The sequence below is a fragment of the Tursiops truncatus genome, chromosome 1 (genome assembly GCF_011762595.2).
Source record: "Tursiops truncatus isolate mTurTru1 chromosome 1, mTurTru1.mat.Y, whole genome shotgun sequence".
NCBI classification, from domain to species: Eukaryota; Metazoa; Chordata; class Mammalia; order Artiodactyla; family Delphinidae; genus Tursiops; species Tursiops truncatus.
Window position 1 is genome coordinate 153430587 of NC_047034.1, and position 14318 is coordinate 153444904.

At 56.8% G+C, this 14318-nt stretch overlaps 1 protein-coding gene across 4 annotated transcripts; it reads left to right on the forward strand.

Moving 5' to 3' along the window:
- The first annotated feature begins 30 nt into the window (after positions 1-30).
- FHL3 (four and a half LIM domains 3) lies at positions 31-12904 on the forward strand. Of its 4 annotated transcripts, none has more exons than XM_073791767.1 (6): positions 31-160; positions 10235-10408; positions 10497-10671; positions 11535-11704; positions 11826-12012; positions 12143-12904. In XM_073791767.1, the coding sequence occupies exons 2-6, from the start codon at positions 10253-10255 to the stop codon at positions 12295-12297; spliced, it is 843 nt and encodes a 280-aa protein (XP_073647868.1). In that variant the 5' UTR covers positions 31-160; positions 10235-10252; the 3' UTR covers positions 12298-12904. The 4 variants fall into 4 exon arrangements, with proteins under 4 accessions (XP_073647868.1, XP_073647867.1, XP_033693606.1 ...); XM_073791766.1 differs by lacking the exon at positions 31-160 and adding an exon at positions 5395-5482; XM_033837715.2 differs by lacking the exon at positions 31-160 and adding an exon at positions 5406-5571.
- The last annotated feature ends 1414 nt before the right edge of the window (positions 12905-14318 follow it).

Below are 14318 nucleotides of genomic sequence, written 5' to 3' on the forward strand. Positions count from 1 at the left end.
TTCCTTTCTGCAGCCTATCCAGCGCCTGCTTTTCCGGAAATACGTCATCTAGCAAAAGGCGTCCATCCCAGGCTGCTTCTGGGAAGTGTAGTTCTCTAGGTCTAGCCTCGTGACTCTACAACAGCCAGTTCTTATTCGCCAGAGCCTGTCCACGTGTACGGTGAGTTCGCCTTCGTGATCCGCTCCGTTGGCACCTGGGAGCATCGTGGCTGGCACTGTCCTTGGGGTGAGCTGGGCCTGGAGTGTGCGCATGTGCAGTCGACTACAGCTCTGCTCCGTTTGCCGTGTTTATGCGGTGTATTTGTATACACTGCTAGGTATAAGATAGGTAACTACTTTAGAACTGACTGTATAGCACAGGAAACTCTACTCAATGCTCTGTGGTGACCTAAATGGGAAGGAAATTCAAAAAAGAAGGGATATATGTATATGTATAGCTAATTCACCTTGCTGTATAGCAGAAACTAACACAATATTGTAAAGCAACTGTACTCCAATTTAAAATAATAATAATTTTTTTAACATCTTTATTGGAGTATAATTGCTTTACAATGGTGTGTTAGTTTCTGCTTTATAACAAAGTGAATCAGTTATACATATACATATGTTCCCATATCTCTTCCCTCTTGCGTCTCCCTCCCTCCCACCCTTCCTATCCCACCCCTCCAGGCGGTCACAAAGCACCGAGCCGATATCCCTGTGCCATGCAAAAGCTAGGGGCCCTGTGAATTTTCTGGTGTACCGAAAGAGCACTCTATAGAGAGACAAGCATCCTTAAAACCATGTCTGGCTCTGCCATGTACTGGCTGTGTGACTTTTGACAGGTCGCTTTGATACCGACCAGTGTTCCTGGCTTTCCCCAATCAATAGAAATTGACTAGAGGCCAGGTAAGAAATTCAGGCAAGGCTTTATTGGGGCCCCTGCAGGTGGAGGAGGGAGCAAAAACAGGTAACAGGTTCCCTTGCTTGCTCCCGGAACTGTGGGCGTGGCAAGCTCTTTCTTTATATGGGGTGAGGGTTGGGGTGTGTCCAGGGGTCAGGCCAGAGGGGTGGCTTAGGTGTGTTCTGCCCACGCCTTTGTGGTGTTGAGTGCAGGGGGCATGCGCAGTAAGTACCCTGCTTTTGCTTCCAACACCCGTTTTTTTGCTCCTGACTCTTCAGAAGTGGCAGTTGGGATTTTTTTGGTCTTTTTGTATCTTTTGGTCCAGAATTTGCCCCAATCGCACATGCACGCAGTTACTTGGCTTTAATGAGCATCATTTCTCTCATCCATAAAACAAGGATAATAGCACGCACTGCTCTCCTCATAGGGCCGTCAAGGGGCTCATAGTTGAACAGAGGAGTTATATCATGGCATTAGTTGTAAAGTTCTAAGTCCCTCACACCCTCAAGATGTAGCTGACAGAATGAGTGTCAGAGGCAGTACAATGTAATGATTAGGACCATAAACCATGGAGGTGTGTTTGATCCTAACCGTTACCAGCCAAGACAAAGTTAGCTTCACAGAACCTTAGTCTCCCATGTGTAAAATGGAGGTAATAATACTATACCTACAGGATTGTTGTGAGGATTAAATGAAATAATATGTTTAAAGTCCTTAATACTGTGTTCACATATCTGCAAGTTCACTATCAATTAGAGCTATTATTGTGATTATTAGTATTACTAAACCTACCTGTAAGGATTGAGAAAGGGTTGGGCACAGCAGAACATTCCAGAGGCATTTGGCTTCTTTTCCACCACGTGAAGCTAAACTTCAGCAAGTTCTGTAACTGCACCCATTTCTCATGACAGTGCTCATCTCTCCAGCTGAAGACCTCTGGAGAAATCCTCTCCTCAGTCCCTAGAGGTGTGAGTCCAGTAGGCCAGTGGGCGTGTAAAAGCGGAAAGTAGCTGAGATCTGCTATGTGAAAAGTTTCTTCCTGCCCCTGAGTCTGAGCCTTGCCCAACTAAGGCCACATGCATTAGCAAAATTCCATCTTATTTGTTACTTAACCATTGAAAGACAAGGCCCTTCATGATCTGGCCCATGCCCACATTTCCAGCCTCATCTCAATTAAGAAGCCCAGCCATCAGACTAGGTGGCAGCCCTAGTCGCTCCTGCCACTTCCCCTGAAGAAGGCGTTGAGTGGCAGGGATACCCAGGAGAAGGCAGCTCCGCACATTGCAAGTGGGGGTGGGCCTTCAAGTCAGCCCCAGATTTGAATTGCACATCCACCACCTATCAGCTTGTGATTTAGGGCCACCTTGTCAAACTCTCTGAGCCCCGGGTACTACTCTGTAAAATAGTGATAGTAATAATAACCATCTCACGTGGCTTTTGTAAGAAATGAAGTCATGACTGCCACTTGGCATGGTGCCCTGCGTGTAGTTGGCATTTAAGCATAGATTAGTCCTCCCTCTACTCTTCCTCCCCCACGCTCTGTAGCAGTCACTCATTTTACCCTCTGCACCCACAGACCCATTGCCAGGCTTGGGGTCACTAGGCAAGTGTTTCTGGGCAATCTGAAAGCGGGTGTCTGCTCAGCTAGGAGGCCTGCACGGGCTGTAGGCAGCCCAATGGGTAAGAGTGAGCAATACACCAGAGAAAGAAGGGAGTTATCTCACTGGGGGGAGGAGAGCTTGTGGTTACAAGCATCAGAGAGTGATTCAGCACCCAGAGGAAACCATGAGAGTCTTACCACTCATCAGTCACCCAGGGCCTCCTTTTGTAAACACTTCCAAGGTGAGAGAACAGCTCGGAGACCCTGAACAAGATAAGGAAGCGGAGTGGGGGGGGGCCTCCAGGGTGAGGGAAGGGACAACCAGATCCCACTCACCCAAGGCCAGTCAGCCAGCGCTCAGGCTCTGCTTCCAGCCCCGGTCAGACACACCTGTTCCCTGAGAGAGGGGGGAGGACTGATGGGAAACAGGAACAGGGAGTCCATGAGGCTGATCCCTAGACCTGCCTGGGGCACGTCCACGTGGGTCAACGGAAATTAGAGCACGCAGGGGAATGCGAGCCTACTGGGGAGCTGGAAATGGGGAGGGGAAAGGATACAGCCCCTGCCCTACACCAGTCTCCCTCTCTCAGGCTGGGCCAAGTCAAAAGTCTCCTGACTTTTCTGGGCCTCCAGACTCCAAGTCCAAGAAGCAGAATCTTAACACTTGACCAGGAAAGAGAGTGTTGGAGTGGAGGGAGTGTCCCACATGTTGAATACCTACTGTGTGCTTTCATCCAATCCTCGCAAGAATGCTGTGACACAGGGAGTCCCCCACTCTGAACAGATGACGGACTGAGGCTTCAAGAGGTTAAATGACTACAGAGGCGATAGAGCCTAATGATTAAGCTCTTTTTTTGGCATAAGGTGCTTTGACATTTGACTGTCTGGATTTGAATCCAGGCTTTTCTATTGTTAGCTGTGTCACCCTTGGCAGGTTACTTACTCTCTCTGTGCCTCCATGTTCTCATCCTTAAATCAAGGATAAAAATACATATTTCACAAAGTTGTTGGAAATCAAGTGCATTAATATATGTAAAGTGCTTAGGCAGGGACTGGTGCAAAGTAAGAACTCAGGAAATATTGGCTCTGATTCAGGCAGCTCATCGGAGATTCAAGCCGTGAGTAAAACCAGAGACCCCAAATCACTTTGCTGTACAGCAGAATTAACACAACATTGTAAATCAACTGTACTTCAGTTAAAAAAAAAAAAGACCCCCCCCCAACCCTACCTTTGATCCAGCACCTTCCTTACTCACTCATAACTCCTCCCTTTCTGAAGGATGCTCACCTTTGCCCTCCCCTCACCCCAGAGCAAACCCCTTCTTGCCATCTCCTCCAGCCAGGCAGTCTTCCCTGCACTCCCCTGGGCTAGGAGTCTCCTACGCCTGCAAGGCAAATTCCAGAGCAAGGCCCACCCATGGGCTGGCTGTGCCCTCCCTGGGCTCCAGATAGCATGTGCCTGTGGTCCAATCTGGGGTGTGGGAGTCCAAATGGAAGCAGTGTCCATCATTCATTCATTCATCAGATATTTATTCCGTGCCAGACATTGGAGTAGGTACTGAGAATGCAGTGGTGAACCAGAAGTCCGCAGTCCCTGCCCTCATGACACTTAACCGTTTAGGCATCAGGAACAACAATAATAAGGAATTAGTTAATTTTGAAAGGAAACCTGACCTCAAGTGTGACTTGGGACCCAGAAAGGTAGGCGTGTGATTCAGAAGTGGGAGAGGAGGGTACTCAGCAGCCCCAGCCTGGGAGGGAATGAGTCTCTGCTCTGAGAGCTTGGCTGGACCCAGCCTGTGGGATGGGAGAGCCTCTGTGGGCACCTGAATCTCTACTCTAGACTCTGAGGAGGTTATTTCCAGGGTTGGTTTGCTGTCTCTTGTTTTGCTAACAGCACAGCAGAGCCTCCTCCTCCCTCCCCCACCCTTCCAGATCGAGGCTATTTATTCCTAGTGACAAGCCTGAGGATCCCAGGGGCGGTGGCCTCAAGGACCTGGAGGGGCCTTGTGTCCCTGGCAGACGCCAATCCTCCCGCCCGGGCAGGGCACAGGGAGGAAGCCAGAAGGTTGGAAACTGTAGAGGTCGGGGAGGACTTCCCTCCACCGCCCCTGCAGCGCCCCATCCTTGCACACTCCTCACACCCCTTCCTGAGAAGCTCAAAAGTCATGGGGCCAAGGATTAGGGTCTCCCCTAGGCCTCAAAGGTCAAAACTGTTCCTGGGCACTGTGGAGACCAAGGGAGGATTTCTCTGTCCCACGATGCAGCTGGAGGTGAGGAGGTGGTTACTTCTGTCTTCACCACTCAGGGTTGTGGAATAATGCCCTTTGAAGGTCAAGGCCCTATAGAAGGGGTCCTTAGACTTCACTCCTTGTTTCCAGAGAACACCTTCGTTCCCACTGACAGGGCCGCGACAGCAGGGTCAAAACCACCCCCTCCAACAGGCTGGAATAAGTCCTCTTTTACAAATTTGGGCAGAGTGTGATCCCTGGGGGTAAACTGCGAGGGGGAGGGGACACGAAAAGGGCATGAGGACCCTCTGGGTCCCCAAATGGACCTTGGTCGGCTGCCTCCTGTATCCCTTGCCTGAGACTGAATACAGCTAGCCGCTGGGGACTGGGGTGGGGGGAGGTAAGGAGAGTGGGGAAAGAGAGGGAGGACAGCAAAGGCTGCAGGGAGGGGACAGGGGCGGGGTCCTGGCCGCCCAGGAAGGTTGGTAGAGCCAGGTTAGGCCCGGCGGGCCCAGGGGGCTGGGGCAGGCTCCAGCCTTAAAGGGAGGTGGGGGCGGGGTCTGGCCCCCAGCCTCCAGGACGAGGGCCGGGGGCGGGGTCCGCACCCCGCGGGCAGGGGAGGCCGGGGGCGGGGTCCGGGCGGGGCGGGCCCCCGCGCTCACTTCCTCGGGGAGGGCTTGGGGCCGCGCTCCCGCTCGCCCACACAGTCCGTGCGCCGCCGGCAGCCTCGCCGGTAGCTAGCTCGGTCCCGCTCGGCCCGGCCCGCAGGTAGGAGGCGCCGAGGGACGCGGCCCCGGCTGCCCGCCACCCCCCGCCCCACGCGAGCGCCGCGCCCCGCTCTCGCCGTCTGCCTCGAGGTGAGCTCCCCGCCGAGCCCGGCTCCCCATCCCGGCTGCCGGCCCCCGCCCTCTGGCGGGAAAGGAGAGGCGGCCAGCCGGGGGTTAAGGGCAGCCGCGGCCCCCGCCCCCTGTCCCCGCCTGGGTCCGGTCGCGGGCGCAGGGAACACGCTAGGAGGCGGTGGCGCGCGGGCGCCGAGCCCCGGGGGTCGCCCCCGGAACCGTACCGCTCCGGGCGCTGCAACGCCAGTTAGGTGGGGCAGGGGGCCAAGTTTGAAGTGGAAAAGCGAGAGTCGAGAGAGACCGGGAGGGTTCGAGAAACCGGCTTCCAGAACGCCCGGTGGAGCAAGAGACCGAGACAAGACAGGAGCGGCGAGCTTAGACAAGGAGGCTGCGGAGATACGCGAAACAGGGACAGAGACTTGGGCGTAGAGTCACCGGGAGGCAGACCCGAGGCGTAGGGTCCGACCCAGGTTTTGTGGAGCGGAGCATTTTAGGAAGAAGCATGCCGTGACCCCAGACGTGCTGTCAGCCCTCTCCAGGGCCTTGGAGGGTTCTGGGCAAATGAGGGGCCCCGAAGCTTAAGCTTCATTAACCTTGTGGTAAACCAGCCTCTGAGAGGCCTAGAAAGACATCCAGAGACTGGAGACAGACACGCTCAGGCATACAGAGATGCTAAGAGATAGAGAAGGGCGGTGGGTAGGGACCAAGACATTCCACCCTTTAGAGACCCTTGAGGTGCCAAGACTTGGGCAGACAGTGGTAGAAATCCACAGAGGCTGCCGTGGGGAGATAGCCAGTCAGAGACCCAGAGACACGGAAACATACAGACAGCTGCTGAAGTGTACAGACACAGACGTGCTGAGTGGAGCAGAGCTAGACGCCAAGAGACAGATGTCATGGAGGGGCAGTGACAGTTTTCAAGACAGACCCCGCGGGACTCAGGCCTGAAAGATTGGGAAGGGAGGATGTGGGGAAACAGAAACACTGGGCCAACTGAGCCCCCGTGAGGCAGAGGACCTGAGACATGAGACAGTAAGACTCGAAGGAGCCCTACGCACTCTGCGAGACAGCCCCAGCTTATTTTTAAACTCAAATCTTGGACGCGCTGCTTCAGCCCTGGGGGACCCGGGGTGAATGAACTGTTCCTCTTCTGTCCCCAGAGCAGCTGCTGGATCCTGCTTCCCACCCCCTTCTCCCAAACCGCTCTGACTCCCAGGCCCCATGGCGGGGGCGGGGAAGAGAGTGGAGAGTTTGGGGTGGATGCCTAGTAGCAGGGGTGAGGGTGGGGGGAGTTTGATTTCTCCTCTCAAGTCCCCTGTCAACTCCTGGAAGCTGGGGGAGGGGTCTGTTCTGATCCTGAGTCACAGCTGTGGGACCTGGCCAGGGTCCTCCTGGACGGGGGGGGGGGGGGGGGGGGGGGGGGGGGGGGGAGGGGGGCGAAGGGGTTGAGCGGTTGGCATGGGTACTTGGAAAGACTTCTGGGTGTCTTCCAGTCACAGGGCTGGCAGCTGGGGAGAAGAGCCAGGCTCTTGTACTAGTGATATCATCCAGCATCTCCTGTCCCGCTGCTCTTAAACGCTGACCACCCCGTCCACCACCATTTCTGGGGAAACAGGAAAGGGCTCCAGGCTGGGAGGCAAGGGACCTGAGCTCTCTGATACCTGAGTGACTTTGGGCATGCCCCTGCCCTGTCCCTGGCCTCTGTGCTCAGCTGTAAAATGAGGATGATACCCTATCCCGCCTGCCCTTTGTGCGATCTGATAGATGGTGGGTGGGTGGGAAAGCGCTTTATGAGAGGCAAAGCAGCATGCAGGTGTGTACACCTGTGTACCTGTGTTGGGGGTTTCAGAGTTATGCTCACTGGAGTCAGACTGGCCCCACTGGTCTCAGTGAGCCCCACGGCCTGGGCCTCTTCAGCTTCCCCAGCAGAACTAGGGGGTTCCCTTTTTGTTCTCTCCCTGGGCCCCCGCTGAGAATGTCAAGGTCAAGTCCCAGGCCAGCCCCCTGACCCAGGCCTGGCTGAGAAACTGTTGACTGACCCCCGTATGAGTGAGGGGCTAATAATAAAACACTAAGAGCTACCATTTACTGACTACTTAGTATCTCCCAGGTGCTTTCCAAGTATCATCACATTTAAGCCTGGCAACAACCCTAGGAGGTAGGAGGTAGTAGTAGATGGGGAAGCAGGCTCAGGGAGCTTAAGTGACTTGCCCAAGATCACCCAGGTTTATATTTCACAGCTCAAGCCTCTACACAGCACATGCCACGGCCATTATCCAGCCATTTTGAGCTGCAGGAGGTTCACGGGGAGGGGTCAGATGTGTGTGTGGGTCAGGTGTAGGCAGGTGTGTGTGTTGGGGGCAGCGGCCGAGAGCCATCTGGCAGATTGAGCGCTCTCCCCCCGACCCCCCTACCAGCCGTGAAGGAATACAGGACTGGCTCCCTTCAGTCCCCCAGTCCTGCCAGGGAAAGGGGGAGGGGGGAGGGGCAGACCAAAGGCAGAGACAGGTGGGCCTTGATAGTGCCCTTCACTCTGTCCTCACCAGAGCCCAGCTGGACAGACTAGGGGATTCTGGGAAAGAAACAGAAGCCACGCCCATACCCTATTTGGGGTGCCCCTGTCTCAGAGTGGTGACTGCCTCCCAGTAGGCAGGCCTAGGGCTAGTCTGGACCTGGGAAGATGACAGAGCTGTTGGGGGCCAAGCCAGGAAGGAAGGAAGGGCCCAGGTCACTCATGGATGGATGCATGGCCACACTCCACCTGTGTGGCCCCCGCTGCCCAGTGGCTCACAGCCCAGGCAACCCTCAGATGTTGCGCCAGAGGAAACCCAGGCCTGAATGGCGAGGAGCGGACTGAGGTGGAGGGATACCCTCCACCCTCCAGCATAGCCCCCAGCCCAGAAGTCCCGGCTCTGAAGACCCCGACTCCTGGCGGCCTCATGCCCTGGCCTGGGGTATGAACTGAGTGTCCTCCCATCGTACAGAAGGGCAGCTGTGGGTTCATGAGCCACCCCTTCAGAAGAGCCAGGCCCCCTAGGCTTGGGGCGTCTGCTGGCGCCTGGAGTCTGAACTCCAAACCAGAGCCACGCTTGTTGGCTAGAATTTCCTGCGGGGGGGGGGGGCTGAGAAAAGGAGGGCTTCGCCTTCAGCGTGAGCCAGGCCAGGCTCTGGGGACTGCCAGTTACTGGGGTCTAATGTGGAGGAGTGTGTTGGTGGGTTCCTTTGTACTCCTGGGGCCCATCTGCAGCTGTGAGAACATCCCCTTCCTAGGGTCCAAGTGGTTCCTCTCCACCCACCCCGGGATCCCAGTCCTCAGAGAGCAGGCTTCATGATGGAGGAGACTGGGGGTGGGGAGCTCTGAATTTGGGGCTAGAGACTGGAATCAGGGGCAGCAGAAGGGACTGGGAACCCCACTTCCTCACCCTCCCTACTCCCCAAGCTCCTGCTGCAGAGGCAGCTGTGTGGATGACCTCATCCCACAAACATGCTTTGTTCCTGAGAAAATGGAAAGTGTCTGAGGTTTGGTGGGGGGCTGGGTGTCTGCAGCAACAGCGCTCAGGGCTCCCCCTTTCCTGACTGCCCACCGTAGGGAGGCCTGATTGGAGAGGAAATGTCTTCAGTGGCTCCCACTCTCTCACCCTTCACTCCCCGGCCCCAAACCCTTCAAAAAGCTGGGGAGAGGCTGTCTCTCCCAGAGGCAGGGAGAGGGAAATAATGACCCAGGGGATGGAAAGATTCTGGGGCTTTGCCAGTCGCTGCCAGGAGTGATGACCGGCAGGAGACAGCAGGAGGCACACTGCATAACCTCCAGTTCCCCTCTCCGTCCCCAAGCATCTCATTTCCCTTTTTTCCTCCCCTGTTGGCTGGCAAAACCTGACATCTGGCCATCTGTGCTGCCACAGCTGCTGCAGGTGTTGCAGGCCAAGGCTGCCCAGGCTGGTGTGACCAGAGACCCAACGGGAGGTGGAGGGGGTGAGGGCAGAGGGTCCAGCTGGGGAAGCTTGGCTGTGTCCAGCCTGCAGGATTTCCTTCCTGCTTAAACCTAGGCTGAGCCTCTGAAGTCCTTGTTGCTGGATTCTCCTGGGAGGGGAGGCCCAATGTGATTTCTCCCATCAGCCTCCTCCACCTCCACCATTCACTGGCCCAGCATCCTTCTTACATTCCGCTGTTTCCTGGCTGGGGTTTGGGGGGTGGAGTGCAAACAGCCCCATTCTCATCCCTAAGCTTCCCACTCCAGAGCTCTGGGTATACCCCTAGGGTCCCTTCCTGGGAGTCAGGAGAGGGTGAGAGTGCTGTTCATATGGGACAGGGTGGGGTGGCTCCGTGTCCTTGCTCTTACCCCCTTGGGGCCAGTAGGGACAGTGGAAGCTAAACTCAGGCTAAATGCAGGGGCAGGAAATGAGTCATTGACCCAGGAAAAGCCCCCTCCCCCCAGTTCTGCCAGGGCCAAGATAAGAAAAGAACTTCTGCTTCCTGGTTTTTTCCTGACCCCCTCTCATCCCCAACGTTAAATACAGAAATAAACATGCAGGACTCTTTGTGTTCCCAGAAACACCCATTCCCCATCACCACCTGCTCTGACCTGGCATTTCCTATGCCTAGTTCTTGCTTTTTTTTAAATGCAGTGGGCTAAGCCACAGCCCCTCTGGGTGACCCCTGCCCCACCTTGTGTCCCTAACAGGGCTCACTCACAGCCACCATGAGCGAGGCCTTTGACTGTGCAAAATGCAGCGAGTCCCTGTACGGGCGCAAATACATCCAGACGGACAACGGACCCTACTGTGTGCCCTGCTATGACAACACCTTCGCCAACACGTGCGCCGAGTGCCAGCAGCTTATCGGGCACGACTCGAGGGTAAGGACTGGACCACAAAGGGCAGAGAGTGGGTGGAGGCTGGCAGGAGGGGGCGAAGGTGCCAGTGCCCCTGCTGTGCTCCACACAGGAGCTGTTCTACGAAGACCGCCACTTCCACGAGGGTTGCTTCCGCTGCTGCCGCTGCCAGCGCTCCCTGGCCGACGAGCCCTTCACCTGCCAGGACAGCGAGCTGCTCTGTAACGACTGCTACTGCAGTGCCTTCTCCTCACAGTGCTCCGCCTGCGGGGAGACCGTCATGCCCGGTACGTTCCCGGGGGCTCCCAGGGGCTCGTTGTGCGTGGGACTGGCATGCCTGGCATCTGTGTAGGGTTCTTGTAAGGGACTGGCATGCCTGTCTGATACAACATGGAGGCTTGGTAAAGACCTGCACACGCAGCACGTTCCTGGAAATTTACTGTGTGCGGTATCTGTCGTGCTTATTTGCTCTTGGGAGCTTAGCACGCACAGGGACTGACAACGCATGATACACACCTGGGGGCTTAGCATGTTTGGCACACATAGGAGCTACGAGTGTGCTGAGACTGTCAGTGTTTGTTGCATTGGGGCTTGGTGTGTGCAAAGACATATAAATAAAGGGCTTAACACGTATGGCAACCTGCATGGCTAATAGAATGTGAGGATTTAGAACACGTGGAGATTGGCATGACTAGGATATGCCGGGGCTTATTATGTTCTGAATCTATCACGTCCGGGGCAGGACTCCGTGTGGGCAGGGACTTGCTTGCCTCGTATATGGGGTCTTTGTGTGTGTGCTCACACTATCACATCTGGTATATAAGCGCTTAGCATATACTGAGTCATCGTGCCTGTGACCTGGAGGCCTGGCGTATGCTGAGATCGTCATATTCTGGTACATGTGGGGACTTCACCTATGCCAAACCCTCAGGTCTAGTTTATGGGGGCCTAGCATGTGCTTAGCCAGCATATCCAGTGTTGGGGGGAGGTGGTTAGCATGTGCAATAGATGCGGTGGGGATCCTGCTGCAAATGCATGGACACCACCCTGTAGCCTGTGGAAGCAGCGGGGACCCTCCTCGGGGGGTGGCAGAGGGTGGCACTCAGGAGCTCGGGACTCAGCCTCTGAGTGGGACCCCTGTTCCCCACAGGATCCCGGAAGCTGGAGTACGGAGGCCAGACGTGGCATGAGCACTGCTTCCTGTGCAGCAGCTGTGAGCAGCCGCTGGGCTCCCGTTCCTTTGTGCCCGACAAGGGTGCTCACTACTGCGTGCCCTGCTATGAGAACAAGTTTGCTCCTCGCTGCGCCCGCTGCAGCAAGGTGGGGGCTGGGCCGGCGGGGCGGGGGTGCCGAGCTCCACTGCACACAGGGGTGGGGTGAGCAAGGCTCTGTCGTGGGGTCGGAATCCCCACTCCCCCTGCTGACAGACGCCGCCCCACAGACACTGACGCAGGGTGGCGTGACATACCGTGACCAGCCCTGGCATCGGGAATGCCTGGTCTGCACCGGCTGCCAGACGCCCCTGGCAGGGCAGCAGTTCACCTCCCGAGATGACGATCCCTACTGTGTGGCCTGTTTTGGAGAACTCTTTGCACCCAAGTGCAGCAGCTGCAAGCGCCCCATCACAGGTGGGACAAAGGGTCAAAGGACAGAGTGGGTAGAGTGTAGGCAAGGGAATGGGACCTGGTACTGGGTGAGGCCGAGGGACAGGACCGCCCACCCTCCAGATCACAGAGCTAACCTCCAGCCTCCCTCCAGGACTCGGTGAAGGCAAGTATGTGTCCTTTGAAGACCGCCACTGGCACCACAGCTGCTTCTCCTGCGCCCGATGCTCCACCTCCCTGGTGGGCCAGGGCTTCGTGCCGGACGGAGACCAAGTGCTGTGCCAGGGCTGCAGCCAGGCGGGGCCCTGAGCCAGGGCTCCTGGGCCCAGGCCCTCCCAAACCAGGGCTCCAGGACTAAGGCTCCTTTTCCAAACCACCTCTGGGACCCAGCCCCTCCCCAAACTGGGGCTACCCCTGGGCTCCAGGATTCAGCCTCCCCACTCCAACATCCCCAATCTGGTACTTCTTGACCCAGGGCCCCCAAACTTGGGCTCTTACGGAGCCTCCACCATTCAAATCCCCTCCCCAAGCCTGAGCGCCAGAACTCAGTCCTCTCCCTATGGTCCGGCTTCCCCTAAATCAGAGCTCTGGGACCCCAGCCCCCTTCAATCTAGACTTCTCCCCTGAAGACTTTAGGTCTCCTATGGGTGCCTGAGAAGTCCTCCGAAGTGGACTGTACTCAGGCTTGACACTCCCCACCCCCATCCCACCGCTATTCCCAGGGATGGGGCTGTCTGGGCAGCACATCAGGGGTTCACTGGTTAGGGGGTCCTAGGGTACAGGGTTTTGCCCAGCCCTTGCTGTCGAGTGTTTTCTCGTTTCATTTCATTTCAGCTCCAATCTGCCCAGAGATGGGCAGAGGGGTGGGTTTGGCTCATCCCCCTTTCAGATTCTGCAATAAAGCAGTATGAGGAAGCGAAGGCCTCTGTGTGTTTGTCTGGGGGTGGAGGGGCAGGGAGGATTCCTTCGCACACCACGGGACTCGGAGGCTCTTCCCGACCTCGACCTCCTCCATGCAGGGCAGAGGAGGAAGCTGCCAGGCGGGGTGGGAAATCTCTCCCGAGAAAGGGGATCCCCGCGGCCGCTACTGTCCCTCTCAGGCTTAGCTGGCTTCCCCCCTGCTGGCAAAGGGCTTTTTCCTCCGAGTGGGGAAGGGAGGGGTTTGGGGGAGGTTCCGGACAGAAGCAGGGCGGGCCGACGGCGTTGGGTTCTCCGTCGGGTACAAATCGCCCCCCTCCCTTACCATCCCTCCCCAAACCCCGCCGAGCACCGGGTGCGGATCCCCAATCTGGGCCCAGACCCTCAGCCCCCCTTCCCCCTCTTCCCGAGGATTAGCGGAGGCGGCCCGGGATCCGCTCGCGGCCGCACGTTTTTTGCCAAAAAAGGCAAGGATGCAGCTGCACGCGCCACAGGAACATCTGGATCCGATTCCCGGCATGAATGGGTCATGGCCCCGCCTCCCCGTGATTCAAGGGCGGGGGCGGGAATGAGCGAGGGGGGCTATCCCCCAAAATGGGGAGATGGGGCGGAGCGCTGCTCCCCTCTCCCGGCGTCCGACGCCCCTGCCCCTGCTCTCTCGGCGGCCTGCGGTCTGGGCTCCGCGGTCCAGACCGTCGGAGCCCGACTCGTGCGCGCTGGCTGCGGCGCAGGCTGAGGCGCTCACGTACCGCCAGCGGCCTTCCCGGGTGGGGGCCCGCGCGCGGGGCGGGCGGACCCTCGGCGCCCTTTGCGGGAGGGGCCCTCCGGTCCGGCAGAACCGCGTGATTATATGTATCTCAAAAGAAATCCTCCCAGAAATCCTATGGGGCGGGCGTTTTTCCATTTCACGGAGGTGGAGACTCCACTCGTTAGTTCCCCAAAGTCACATAGGTGGATCCACACTGCCTCCCCGGCCCAATTCGAATCCTAAACTTTCTGAAGCCGCGGTTGACATTTTCTACAAACCTTTACGAATGCCCACCATGTGTGCTTATAATTGATGATTGTATGTCGACATTTTTTGTCTCTTTCTTCCACCAGCCTCTGAGGATTGGGCTCACGCCTGCCTTGCTCACCCCTCCACTCTCAGCTTCAGGCACTTACTACATGTTCAATAAATACCTGCTGAGGAAGAGTAGTCCAAGCATAGAAAACAGCTAGTGCAAAGGCCTGGAGGCCTGAAAAAACGTATGGTGTGCTTTGGGGAAGCAGCAAGTAATTTCATTCGGAGGAAGTGCCAAGAGACTAAAACGTCAGGCAGCGGCCAGGTCATGAAACGCCGAATGCCAAGTCAAACAGACCTCACCCTGCGGGTAAAGCAGCCCGTGGAAATGTTTAAGCAGGGGTGTGAG